Source organism: Lonchura striata, chromosome 2 (assembly GCF_046129695.1).
Source record: "Lonchura striata isolate bLonStr1 chromosome 2, bLonStr1.mat, whole genome shotgun sequence".
In the NCBI taxonomy this organism is placed as follows: domain Eukaryota; kingdom Metazoa; phylum Chordata; class Aves; order Passeriformes; family Estrildidae; genus Lonchura; species Lonchura striata.
Genome location: NC_134604.1, coordinates 29,279,149 through 29,293,771, shown reverse-complemented (window position 1 = coordinate 29,293,771; position 14,623 = coordinate 29,279,149). Strand labels below are relative to the sequence as shown.

Below are 14,623 nucleotides of genomic sequence, written 5' to 3'. Positions count from 1 at the left end.
TTTTGGAATTTTTTAAATAAGAATTGTCAATTCATAATGTTACTGCATACGACACTGGTCACACTCTGCACCACAGTGCCAGCAGATGTGGAAATGGAAGTAGTTGGCGCTTACAGTTGTACAAAAATACAGGAAAATACCATAATTTAATTTTTGTTTGGTCATAATGTACTTAGTATCTTCTTGTTTTCGGATCACACTGAAATCATTATGAACATTTAATCTCTCACCTGAAAGACATGGTAGTTTTGCTCTTTAGTTCCTGCAAACATTTATTTCTTAATTCTTGCTGGGTTTTTTTTTGTTTGTTTGTTTTTGTTTTGTTTTGTTTTTTTTTTACTTTTTTTAGTGTATATTGAGTGGTGTTTTTTTTTTTTGTTAAATACCTCTATGATCCTCTAATGATGTATGCTTTTTATATTTTCAAGACATTGTACTCCTTATTCCTGTGATTTTTTATCCTAAATTTCTTCTATGGTGTGTTTTTTTGTTTTTTTGTTTTTTTTTTTTCTGTTGTATTCAGGTAATTCTGAATTGTTCAGCTCTGCAGAGTTTGCTGCACTTGCTAAGCAGCCCAAAAGAATCTATCAAAAAGGAAGCATGCTGGACAATATCTAATATAACAGCTGGAAACAAAGCCCAGATCCAGGTAAGCTGTTCAGCTATGATCAGTAATCTTTGTTCTGCAGACTAGAAGGAACATAAGTGAATTTTTGTGCATAAAGTGCATATTTTTGTGTATGCATTGTCACTGATACATAATTACATACAAGAAGTATATTACTGTGTGTAATTAGAATATTTCAATGGCCTAGTCATCTCCAAACTCAAATGATTTAATTTTCTAATCCTCTACACATTATAAGGGGGGAAGACAGTCATGGCAGAAGATGCCAAAACATGGCTAAGTTCAAGAAAATTTTGTCTTAAATAATTTGCTTTGTACTTTTGACAGACACTTAAGATACAGAAATTCTCAAGTATGAAAAGAATAGGCTACAAACTTTGAGAATCAAATAATTTCACTTATTTCTTGGTTTCACCATCAGACACGGACATACATTTAAAAGTACTTTATTTCTGTTTATATTTTCTTATAATTCCTTTTATAATTTTTCATAAATGGGACTTGTAGTGCCCTGTTGTAGGCATGTGTACTTAGCCACATCTAACTTTGCTGTTTATAAAATGGAACAGTAATGGAAGCTATCTAACATGTTGTCCTGGGATTTGCCTTTTCTGATTACACCAAATGTTGCAATTCCTTCATATTAAGTGGTAGCACACAGAAGCTGCGTCCCATTCCCTTATGTCTGTCATTACAATTAGACTTCAAAAGATCAAATTGTTGTTCTGAGTCTGGACTGATTGACAGCTGTCAGGAAGAATTCCCAGGACTCATCTCCAGGTGGTATAAATGAGAGATGGAATATCTTTTCCCCAGAGAAAAGTCTTTGGCTAGATGAAGAAGAAACAGCTCAATGTATTTTGTTTTCCCTGAATATGGAGTTTTGTTCAAGAGCAATTGTACTAGGGAATTTTTTGCTTGTCTTTCAGGGATGTGGTTTGACCTGGTGGGGTGTCAGGGATCCCCCCCAAAGCTGCTCTGTGACTCTGTTCAACTGGTCAGGGGAGAGAAAATACAAGGGATGTTTCATTGAGGTTAAGGTCAGGGAGAGGTCACTTACCAATTACTGCCATAGGCAAATCCAGACTCAACTTGAGAAATCAATAGAATTTATTACCAATCAAGATCAGAGTGGGATAATGAGAAGTAAAACTAATCTTAAAAAGCACCTTTCCCCCACCCCTCCCTTGTTTCTGGACTTTATCCCTAATTCTTTTCCTCCTCTCCTTGGCAGTACAGAATACACTCAGTTCTTCACAAGTTGTTTCTGCTGCTGCTGCTTCCTCCTCAAGGAGGGAAGTCCTTTGCCCATGCTCCAGCATGGGGTCCCTCCCAGGAGAGACAGTCCTTCAGAAACCGGCTGCTCCAGCATGGGTCCCTTCTGGCATCACCAGTCCCACCAGCAAACCTGCTCCAGTGCGGGCTTCTCTCTCCAAGGGGCCACAAGTCCTACCAGGACTCTGCTCCAGTGTGGGCTTCCCATGGGGTCACAGCCTCCATGAGGCATCCACGTGTTCTGGGGTCCTCCATGGGCTGCAGGTGGATCTCTGCTCCCCCATGGACTTCTATGGGCTGCAGGAGGGTATCCTGCCTCACCATGGAGCTGCAGGGGAACCTGTGCTCTGGCACCTGGAGCACCTTCTGCCCTTCCTTCTGCACTGACCTTGGTGTCTGCAGGGCTGATTCTCTCACATATTCTCACTCCTCTCTTCTCTGGCTGCCATTACTTTTGCCCAGTATTATTTTCCCTTTCTTAAATGAGTTATCACAGAGCTGCTGTCACTGTTTCTGGTGGGCTCAGCCTTGGTTGCAGGTCCATCTTGGAGCCAGCTGGCATTGGCTCTGTCAGACATGGGGGAGATTCTGGCATATTCTCTCAGAAGCTGGTCCTGTAGCTCCCCCACTGCTGCCAAAACCTTGCCATGCGAACACAATACAAAGAACATTGCCTCATTCCTTGTCTTTTGCAGAAATGTTGGAAAAAGAGATTGTAGTGAATGATAGAATAATGAAGGCTCGGTTTGGAAAGGACCTTAAAGATCATCTAGTTTCAGCCCCCCTGCCATGGGCAGGGATGCCATTCACTAGATCGGGTTGCCCGTGGCCTTATCCAACCTGGCCCTGAAACCTGGCATTATCTGATAAATACAAGTGTTTCTATCAAGGCAGTTAAATAACAGTCTCATGTAAATCTAATTTAGTTCTGAGGTTGTTTTTCAATTCCTTTTTCCCTTATTGGGTATATAAAGTATTTTCAGAGATTGCAGAGGGTGCATGAAAGTCTGGTTGGAGACATTTATTCTTTGAGGAATGGCAGTAAATGTCAGAAATATTAGACTCTGGAAATATTTGTCTTACACATTAGTAACCTGGAAGAAACAATATTTACACAGAAAATGAACCAAACCTCTTAATATAGTGGCAAAAGTAGCCAAGGCGTACTTGTTGCCTCTGTTTTCCTTGGAAGGCAGCCTGATTTCTGCTCTGACAATGGTGACAGTAGATTACTCATTCTGTATGATCAGAATTAGCATGAAGTGGTTAACCCTCTTCACTTATGGGGTGGATTTACTTCTCTTTTTGCAGAAAACTTGCACAAGACTATGAAAAGTCTGCATTTTTTTTTTCCTGAGGAGTAAGTGTATTATACCCTTTGCAGGTAAATTGGAAAATTTTCAGTTCGCATTCTCCCTTAAAAAGAACATTCAGCTGCTCAAGAGGCAAGCATAAAGGTTTAATATCTTCAGTGAGAGCTTCATCTCAGAAGGCATAGGAAATAAAGTTAATACCTTTATGAAAAATACTTCAGTCTTTGCTAAGATACCTGAAATTCCTGAAAATGAGAGCGAGTGCTCATCTAACATTCAGAGATCCTTATGTTAGGAAATGAGTAAGCAAAACCCAAAAACTTAGAAAGGTGGAAAGCTCTATAGGTCCTTCTTGTTTGATGTAAAGATGTGACTAAGATAGAAGTGGGATTGTGAGGAAAGAAACCCTCTACAGTGGTATTTCCTCTGGCTTTCTCAGTCAGGATTTTGTTTTTACTGCTGGAGGTCATGCTTTTTGTCAGATAGAGGGTATGATATGGTTACTCAATCTAACCTTGGTGGAGCTCCAAGAATTTTGATTCTTTTATTGTGGCTTATGTGTTAATCTGTGGATTAGCTGAATTTCTAACAAAAAGTGCTGTGTAAAATCAGCAACTGTACCACTGTTTTTTTTTTCCCACATCAGCAATTGTAATTGCTGTGCAAGTAGCAGTGCCCAGAAGGTAGTTACTGCTGCTGGTACCAAAGTAAAAATGTTTTTGCCTTTGTATTTCTTGTGTTTCTTCTTCTTTTTTTGCTCTTTATCCCTTCAACACCCACTTTTGAAATACAGTATTTTCTCTCTAGTAGGGCATTTCTGCTTTTTCTGGAAAGTCTACAGTGCAACCAAATACGTTGTCTTAAGTTTGTGTTTTTTCTCAAGTCTGTTGGAGGGTTACTTCAGGATGTTCCAAACTTGAGAAGAGCTTTAGAAAGCCAGATACCTATACAAGTCATTTCATAAAGACTTATCAGAAGTGATAGTGGAAAATAGTTTGTTGTTAAAACATCTTTTTCAAAACTTTGGGATCTCTTTTTTTCATATTTGTTATCTACTGAAGATACGGTTAATGAAGAGTCCTAGAGGTAACTTGAATTCTAGTGCACCAGAAGCTATTTCAGTAGTCTATTTGCTTCTGTAACGTCTTTGTAAGTATTCACTGTAACCACATTGTGAAGGAGTAGATGCCTGTCCTTGACTGCACAGTACTCTTACACCTGGTATTCACTCCTCAGGCACAAGTGAGGCTTTAGCTGAAGAGTCTTATCTGTATCCCTGGAAATCTTTGGTCTTCTAAACTGTTAGCAACGTCTTTGTTTGAAAATGAGTAAGGATAAAATAACCTCTCCTTTGTTAAAACAGAATTTGCCTAATCTACCTGAACAAAATCATTAGTCTATGCATGTGTGTGTTTAGAAGTTTTTAAATGTTTTGAGGTATTTTATCACTGATCAGCTGCCTTTCTATTGAGATCAGATAAGAATTGCATGGTGACTTGAAAAGGTGAGGTCAGAAGGGAGAGGGAAATTAATGCTTTAAGCCATTAGTATTGCATCTTCATTTCTAGCAGCGACTCTTTAAAAAGTGCAAAAAAAGCCCTTTAACTCTCCATAGAAGAATACTTGGGATTATGTGCACAGAAGCTCTCTTTCTCAGGAGTCTTGTATCAAGAAGAAAACAGTGTCAAACCACAAGAATACATGTGGATTTAAAAGAATCCAGTTTAAAAGCAGCTGCCTTAGGATATGTCACAGACAAAGTTAGAAGTGTGTTGATGTATTATGCAAGTCCAGGGAAAAAGAATGTAAGAAGCATCTTCTTGAAGGTGAAAGCTGTGTTTAATTTAAGAGTCCCTCAGGCCCCATTCAGAGTAATTGATCTGCCTTCAAACTGCAAGCACACACTTGCTCTGTAGTGAAAAAATGACTGCCCTAAGTGCATACCCTTTACTGACAGTTACAAAAATTAAATTAAAACCAGTGTTTCTGATTGTAAGCAGGATATAACTATCCTCTTAATGATGACATACTGCAAATTGTGTCCATCATGAGGCCTTGATTTTTGGAACTGCAGAAAATGGATCATTAGAGAAAGCTGTGAAGTAAAGCACAGTGGAGAATGCTTACAACATGCTTGATTGGAGAGCTCAAAGTCAGTGTTTCTTGGAACTAAAATTGGCAATTGCAGATGTGATGGTAATGATTGCCTTGTGTTGAAAGGAAAGTCTCATCAGAGATGTGTAACAAGTTCCAGAAAGACCCTTGATTCTTTAGTTTTTAGTCTCAAGCTAGAGACTGTTGTGTGAGATACAAGGTGTGATGAAGTCTACTTTCAGCTCCAGAGCTGATAAGTCTGCATTTCTTAAAAAATGCCTTTGAGGTATTACTTCAGACAACTCCTATTTCATGGCAAAATAATTGTAAACATTTGAGCTGAAAAGCACTTGGTAAAAAAGGATTTCTGAAGTTGAAAAATGCTGTTTGGTAAAATGTTTCTTGAAGATGGTCATACGCTAAAACAGTGAATAAAAATGTAGTCTGTTTTTAATTGCTTTGATGATAAAGGACAATTCCCATCTGGGGTGAATACTTGATTTAATTAAGTTCATGGGTGAACCTGTTTCATCTGTGAGTTGAGGTAGGTTTTTTTTCTTTCTCTACATTAAATTCACATTGTGGTGAATTAAGGACAACCAGTTCTCGAGAAGTAATGTCTTACAGAAGGAATTCTAAGATATTAAATGCAGCTCTAAATTAAATTATATATTCTCCATTCTTCCCAGTCCCTCTAAATTGCTCAGTAGTTGCTACTAGAGGTCATAAACTGGAGTAGATCTGTTCTGCTCTCTGTGATGTTTACTGGATTTTGAATGTGCAGAATCTCTAGCCAAAAATCAGACAAGAATTATTTTAGCACATGGTAATTTTTTTCATGTCTGCTTGGCATAGTAACCCACATTTTTGCAAGTTACCAGCTGATCTAATATAGTGGATTGTTGCTTCAGAACAGTTGGGATGTTACAATTCTATGGAACTTTGGGTAGTGCTAAAGCCATAATCGAGCAATCCCTTCTGCACACCAAGAAGATATTAAAATATTTTGTTGAATCTAAGAGGTATTTTACCTAAGCAGTATTAACAGACAGAACTATATTTAGTGTTGTCTAAGATTGCATTGGGTTACACTCCCTCCATCTACCCACTGTAAAGTATAGAAATATAAAGTCAGAGGGAAGGACTTTTATATTAATCTCCACTTTCATACTGCCTATGATGCTGTTTGGTAGCACACTCCAAAGGCTTTCATTGCCATTTCTAAAAGATAAGGCAGCAGCCTATCACTGTTAGATTTGCACTCCAACACAATGAAGTAAACTCTTTCTAGTGTTAAGGCAATGTAAATTAACATGCATGAAATGTGTGAAAGTGCATGCTGAACTTTCTTTGGTGGCTGTTACTAAAGCACAGGAGGTTTGGGTTTTTTTCCCCACCAAAGGTGGAAGTGAAAGCCTTTCAGAGTGTGTTATCAACAGTGCCTAGGCAACAGAAAAGTGTGGTGGAATGCAGCAGTCTTTCCCCTCTTTATTTCTGTGCTTTCAAGGTTTGGGGTGGAGGTGTATATCCTGATGCAGTCGTGATTGTCACTAAGTATAGTTTTTGTTTGTTAATTTCCTAGTTTGTATACAGCTTTGCTGTACTTCAGTGGATAGCTTCCCCAGTCAGGGAGAAGGGGAACTACATCTTCCTGGGAGTCAGAAGAACTGCACAACTGAAGCTTAATCCTGACTGTCGACCCTTCTGAAGGGTATGAAAGGCTATCACATAACTCAGAAAATGTTCTGTGTCTTAACTTCGTTACCTGTTGAAAAGCTATGGAGGGTAGTACATCAGACACAGTCTTCCATGTCTGACAGTGAAGACATCATAGGAGTTCTCTGCTCTTGACAGGTTAAGAAACTTCTCACTTCTTTTCTAACATACCTTAAATGTTCACAAGAACATCTGGAAGTCTGAGTATGGATAGGCATGGTAGCAACAGGATCTGTGGCATATTTTTCCTCCTCTAGAGTTTCTTAACCTTGCAAAAGAGTGATATGGACAAATATAGCAAATGATATATTGCGTGCCAGTTTTAAAAACTCTGGAATGAAATGCATTTTTTACAAAATGTGGTTACAAGCTTTACAAAAGTTACAAGCTCAGAGTTGTCAGAGGCTCTTCTCCAAAAGGACCACTGGGGACCACTCCAAAAGTAGTGCTGGGGACATGGAAAAGAAGTTACATGATTCATACAGAGCTGTGGTTTATACAGGCATCAAGTTGCCTTAAATATAAAGTGTATTTAGTTTATGTCATAGTTTGCATAAGTAACCTAAGAATCTTAACATGCTGTTTTGGTAGTAGAACTTTAAAAGGTATATCCATTAAGAGGAAAATATGGCATTGCTGACGAGGTCATATTAGTTTGCAGACTAGTGAAAGTCAAAGGTTTGACTTTGTGTTTAAGTACAAAATCTGCTTTCAGGTTTCTGCATACCTTTTACCACATTGAGGGCAGCAGAGCTAGAATACCTTTAATTTCTTTATTCTGTCTGAAAACCACAGCAGTCAGTGATGTGTTACTGCCTTTGGGAGGCTGGTTGGTCTGTTTGGCTTCTTCTTTCTTTGTTTTGGTTTTTTTAGGATTGACTGACTTTAAAAGAAGGAGAGAGCTCAACAAGGTGCTCACGTGCGTTGTACGGTAGATTCTTCATGATGGCAATAAAAGCCTTGTGTAAACTGGCTAGAAATTAGCTTCGTACACAGTTCGGAGGATATAGGCTTAGGTGTCTGTGTCAACAACATAAAGGTTCATTAGAAGTGAGATATGAAGTGCTTCCCCTCTCACTCTAGGAAGGCATTGGTTTTTGTACCCATGCCATAGTGTGAAGGAGTTTTGGCTTACAAATATTTGCTAACTTATTTATGAAGCAGTTGTAAATTGAATAAATAAACAGCGTAACTGGAAAAGAAGTCCCTGAGAAGCTTCTGTGAACTAGAATTTCCAGCCAGGAGGGGGAGGTCATAGCAGTGGGGCTGTATTTGCAGCTGCCAATTTTTATGGTGGTTGTAATTTTGATTCATTAAAGGTAATGAGAGAGCTTGCAGGAGCAGGGAAAAAAATCACAGTCTAAGGCTTGTTTGCTTTCACGTTTATGTGATGAACGATATGTAGACATGTGATGCCAGCACATGCACACTAAATGTGTGTGTGTGTTTGCATATCACAAGTGATTTAGGTGTGGGAACCCAAAGCGGGAGAAGCAGATTCTCACAGGGTATTGACGAGCTCAAAATATGAATTTAATATGGCTGAAGACCTCCCTAACAATGACTACAACATATTTAGGGTAAACATCCATGAAGGTGTAATGATACTTAGAAAATTAATTTTTGTAATCTAGCTTCATTTTTTAAAAATCCAGTACTGTGAAGAGAAGAAGCATAATTAAAATAAGAGAGGTAGAGTATTTCCAAGAGACAAGCAACCCTCCTAGAGGACTACACCACTGGGATACCAACTATTAAAAAAAACACCCCAAACCAAAACAACATACACACCCCAAACCAAACATAGAAAAATTGACACTTTAGAAGTGAGGATCAGGTTTGCTGAGGTACTGAGCATTACAAATTAAATTTGAAAGTTCATATTTCAATTAAAATTCAATTTCAGTTAAAATTCAGTTTTAGTTTTCTGAAAAACTTGTAGTTACAACTGCAGATGGGGTTCAGTTCCAACAAATACTGATGGATGCAGCTTGACAAAAACTTCAGTGTTAGTTTAATGTATTAAAGGATGGGCTTTGGATTGTCTGTTGCGCAAAAAAGAGATTTCTAATGTATTTTGTAGGTAGCACCTCCATGCCTAGTAGCACCAGTCTAAAACCTTTTTATTTATTTCATGTTTTTCAAGTTCTAGTTGAACTGAAATCTCAGCTCTGTTCCTTTTGTTTGAAAGCTGTACTTATCTTGAGCATTTTCTATGCACTACACTGTTTTAGTCTTCAACACACTTCTATTTCAGGCACACACAGTATAGGAATGCTAAAAAAGTAAAATAATTTGAATTATGCAAGTCTAAGTCCTTAGAAGTTTCATGTGCCTCATGCTGCTACAGTTCTTTAGTGTTTTGCTCTGCATGGGGCTTGCTTTTCTCAAAAAAACTACCAAAAAAACTAAATCAAATTCTGTTTTAGCATTTACTATTTTTATCACTTAAAAGAAATTTACCTGAAAGGGAAACATGGCCTATTTGCACAGTAACTGTTGTTTCCACATAAAATATCACAGAAATGGGAATCCTTAGGCATTCTAATGTGTTTTCAAGAGTAACTGCTGTGGGCAGGCTACAAGTCATAGGGTGTAAATAATAGATTCTGCTTAGCACTTGCTCTGTGTTGGTACTTTATTGTTTCCTCCCTTGCTGAGCTTAACTAGACTTTTGAAATCTAGTGAAGATACTAAGGTTAAAGCAGACCATTTTCTCACCTAGTTAATGGTGGGTTTTTTTTTAACAAACCTGAGCTTTGAGAGTTTCAACTGTTTGAGAGTGCTAGTGGAAAAGTGTGTCTGTGTTACAGAGAGAGAATTGAGAACCTTTCACTAAGACTCATGCTAGGGTGAGATGGCAACACTTATGTTGCCTGTCAGGCAGTAGAAAACATAAAAGTATACTGACTGGTAATCATTTCTCTTGAGTCAGTCTCTTTCAGAGAAGTGCCTTATGAGAGGCTGTGATGCATTGTCGTGCTTTTACTTGTTCTGCTTGGGTAAAGATGGACAATTTCATTGTAGAGCAGAAATGAAGCAAGGGCCTCATAGCCTTTTATGCAGTAGAAATAGAAATAAGAGCACTCAGCCAAGAGATGTGAGATCTGGATTCGGTTCTTTCTGAGAAGGTTCAAGTGTGTATTTCTCCAGTCTTAAGAAGAGTAATTTTACCCACTGAACTAAAGCATCCAAGCACTGAAGCAAAGAGTTCAAAGTTGATTGTGCCTGAAGAAAAACAGTAACAATCTTTTGTGTTTCTCCCATTTAATTGCCCTCTTGTTGCTAGTTCCCTTTATTCTGAAATTGTCTTATTATTTACAAGTTTGAAGTTGAAACATTTTAAGGTAACAGGTTTTTTTGGCAGTAAGAAGACTCAAGTGTTAGTTACTGCCTGTCAGATAAGATGTGCTGATGTAGTTGCACACTATCATGTAACATACTCTGATTTTAGTATTTATTATAGACGTTGGTTTTAAGAAGACACTTTCTAAGGAAATTAATCTCCTTTAAAAGGATTGTTTTGAGGAGAGAATTTAAGAAGTGATAATGAGATTTTTTTGACTTGTTTTTTGCCACAATAGTATAATCCTAATGCCCTCAAATATCCCTATCCTAGATCTATATCAAGATCTTTCAGTAGGCAGTGCTTGAACACGTTGTTCTTCTGATGGCTTCTGCCTCAACAACACCCTTGTATAGAATTATCTGGACTCATAAAGCAAAGTGCAGACTGACAAGTCCCCTTTCTCCTCTCCATCTGATGAGGACTGAAGTTCACTGGAGAAAAAAAAAACAAACAACTTACAGTCTCACTCACTAGGTGCAGAATCACAGACATCTCAAGTACCAGTGTGGGTTGTGTGCTCAGCTGCTGTCCATGGCTGCATCCGGAGCTCTCTTAACTCCCTGTGCTTGGGTTCTACTCACTGGCTGGTTCACTTTGATTCTCACTGGCAAACAGATGAACACATTTGTCTTGGGCATCTCCATGCTTGCAGACCCACTGAACATCAGCACAAGCCCTCTGTCCATGCCTGGATCCTGGACCTCCCAGTTGCTGCCCAGTTTGCCAGCAATCTGAGTGCACTGTGATCTTCCATACCCACCACTGCTTTTGGGGATAACATAAATTCCCCCACCACACATGGCAGGTGCCCAGGCAAATGGGTTCTGTGACCTGCTGTTCCTTTGCAGCTGAAGTGCTGTGATTTTCATTAAACTTTGCTCCAGTCCCTCTAGTAACTGGTATCCAGGCACATGGGCCCTATGGGCTGGGATCCTGCCCCAGGTTGATGCTGAGACCTTCGTGTGCTCCAGTTGTGGGTGACCCTTTCATCCAAGACCTGACACTAGTTGCTGACCCCAAATTCACATTTTATAGGACCTGGTTTCAGGGCCTGTTTTGCTGCTGAGACACCCCCACCCACTGTAGCTGCTGGCCCCACAGGCACAAGAGGTTCTCCTGAGGGTCTGGTCCAATTCCTGGCCCAAAGTGCGTTGTGCTCAGTTGCTAGCACCTAATCTTTACAGTGCTCAGGTGGGAGAGAGAGAGGGGTTATGTGTTAATAGTTAAATTGTTGTCTTAAATTGTCTTAAATAGTTAAGAAAATATTTGTTCCTAAGTTTCGCACAGTTCCACTTGTCCCTGTCATCAGTTACAAAGTTCAGGCTGGCTCTCTGCCTGTAGTTTCTTAATGACCTATTAATTAGTGAGTGGAACCTTTTCTTCTTTGTGATTGTTTCCTTATCCCTTGTCTATCAGGTTTGTGTCACTTTGTGTTTTATTTATTACTTTCCTGTTATTTATATCTGCCTTTGAGCTGGAAAGGTTCTTGATCTGATAACCTTAATGAAGCAGATGCTCTCATGTTCCAAATACCCTACAGTGGTAATTTCACAAATTAATTGTGGTTTTTTCAGTAAAATATGTGAGGAGGTGAAATGCATCTCTTTTTAAGATACTTCCTTTTATCATTCCTGTTTTTTAAAAATAGGTGACTCCTGTTTATGATTTCTCACTTTTAACTGTCATGTTCTAAAATTTCAGTTAAAGGACACTTTTTGAAATATTGTTGGCAATGTACAAATGTAATACAACATGGCATGGTGGAAGTAACAGGTTCCTTGAGGACCCCAGATTGCTGTATCAGAAGTGTGGATTCTTTGGCATAGGAGACAGTGTTCATGAGCCTGTTGGTGCAACTGAGAGGCTGTATGGATTTACAAAGCAGAGGCAGTGTGGATGCCCAGACAAACAGGAAGGATAAAAGAAATATCAAACAATTGTTTTATTTTCACCAGGAATTCACACTAGGAATTGACTGTAGCTTGTTGCTGTATGTAATCTGTTGTCGTCTACAGAGCTCTGTGCAAAGGATCTTTTTGGCTTTTCTGGATTTCTCTTTGTTAGTTCTGTGATGATTTATGCTTGTAAAGTGGTAGATTAAAAAAGTAATCCTGAGATCTTGCTTGTTTGAGTGATCCTTATCAAAGAGTTTCAAATCCTTGTCACAGGTATGTAACAAAACTGTTTTAATTTTAATCTTATTGCAAAAGGCTGTTTTCAGAAGGAGTTACCAGAAACTTAAAGTTGCTGCCCAAATATTCATTTGATTTCTATCACTTTGTTGAGCTAAGCAGAGAACCCTACTGCCAAAGTATCAGTGCTTTGTCTTTTCATCAGGTAGTTGCTTGTTTTGAGTTCTTCCATGAGCAACTTTGTTCTGTTGTCTTGCACACTGGAAATGTATTATGGCACACAGGCCTATGAAGTTTAGGGGATCTTAATGACTTAATGGTTTACTGACTTAAAAGCTGAGAGGTTTACTACCTGGAAAAATAAGGGAACTGTGACATTCTTTTGCTGTCAGGATATGATTAAGTAACTCATTAGATATGGCAGTCATTTGAGTCTGAATGTGTTTTGAATTCATTTAGAGTAAAAACAGACCACAGCAATAACTAAGGTTTTGACTGTAAACCTGAAAACTTAGTAATCAGTTTTGATGTTTGATAAAATGACATTTCATAGTTTAATGTGTTGTGCTGGGCATGGACATTAACTAACTGAGGACAAAGAAGTTATTTCTAATTTTTATGATGACCCTGCTATGTAATTTCTTTTTGCAGACAGTCATAGATGCCCATATCTTCCCAGCTCTCATAAATATTTTGCAAACAGCTGAGTTTCGGACAAGGAAGGAAGCTGCTTGGGCAATCACAAACGCGACATCGGGAGGCTCTGCCGAGCAGATCAAGTACGAAACAGTTTAAATCTTTCCATGTAATAGACTGAGTTAGTGTTTGTGTAAGAAAACAAACCATCAGCCTAGAAACTGAAAAAGCTTTCACTATGCTTTCAGTGCTGTATCCAGAGAGACCATGTCCTTGTTATGAATGAGCCTTTCATTCCTTTAGGGAGAAGTATTAAAAAAGTACATAAAAGTATTTCAGCTGTAATACTTACTTACATAATTGAACCATTTGTCTTATGTGAAAAAAAAAATGAAAGGCAGCTTTTAAGCTAACTTCTGAGGGGTGTGGAGTATAGCAGAGTACAGTAACAGTCTGGAGAGAAATAGCTAAGCCCCTTGGACAATGGCATCATATGCATCTCCTTTAGCTTATACCTGTACATGATGCTTAAATGCAGTTTTGTATAAAATAAAAAAAATACTTTAAAGCATGTTAAATTAATATAATTGCTCTTTATAGAAAATATTTATAAGTTACCATTACAGAAATATAGTTTATGGTACTAAAAAAAAGTTATTATTTCGTAGCTATAGGGAGAGAGTGAGACAGAGAAGGGATTTTAAAGGTATTGTCATTGTTTCAGAAGAATTGACTGGATAGAAATAGATATCTTTAATTTCTCTAATTTTTCCAGTCAAGTTGGTACTTTATCTGATAGTTTTGATTTGTTTGACCTTCATACTAAGTGCTTAAATAGCTACACTAATTACAATTTTGCAGACAATTTACTGGGTTCCATGTGATGTTTTTCAGGTATTTAGTAGAACTGGGATGCATCAAACCACTCTGTGACCTCCTTACAGTAATGGATTCCAAGATTGTGCAAGTAGCACTGAATGGACTGGAGAACATCCTGAGGCTTGGAGAGCAGGAATCCAAACGCAGCGGCACTGGCATTAATCCTTACTGCGCTCTTATTGAAGAAGCGTATGGTATGAGCAAAACACCTGGGGAAATCGGGGATTACAGAAATGGTCACAAATTCATTGGCGTCTCAGCAGGCCCAGTTTTGTTCCCTTATCACTGTTACTGAAAATAACCTGTTCTTTGATAAATCTTCAGAGTACTCCATCATCTACATCTTTGTCTGTGTATGGATTGGAGACAGAATGTGCAGATCTTCTTTTCTTGATTCATACAGAGTAAAAGGTGTTAACAAGAAAACCACTACAGTTCCCAGCAGTAGAGATTTACTAGAATGGCTAACACTTGGATTTCATTATGGTATCATTCCTGCTGTTTTATTTTTATTTGTATCTGACTTCAAGGCTTGAGTTTGCCCATGTGCTTTAATGCTTGCCCAAAAACTGGTTGGCCGAGTTTAATTGCATTGTATACA

At 38.4% G+C, this 14,623-nt stretch overlaps 1 protein-coding gene across 1 annotated transcript in view; it reads left to right on the top strand.

Annotated features, from left to right (window-relative positions):
- The window catches only part of KPNA1 (karyopherin subunit alpha 1), a 58,015-nt gene that overhangs the window by 32,223 nt on the left and 11,169 nt on the right, over nucleotides 1-14,623 (top strand). Inside the window, exons 11-13 of the mRNA XM_077781250.1 lie at nucleotides 524-649; nucleotides 13,159-13,286; nucleotides 14,038-14,216. Of these exons, the coding sequence (XP_077637376.1) occupies nucleotides 524-649; nucleotides 13,159-13,286; nucleotides 14,038-14,216 (433 nt within the window). The remainder of the gene's footprint in view (nucleotides 1-523; nucleotides 650-13,158; nucleotides 13,287-14,037; nucleotides 14,217-14,623) is intronic.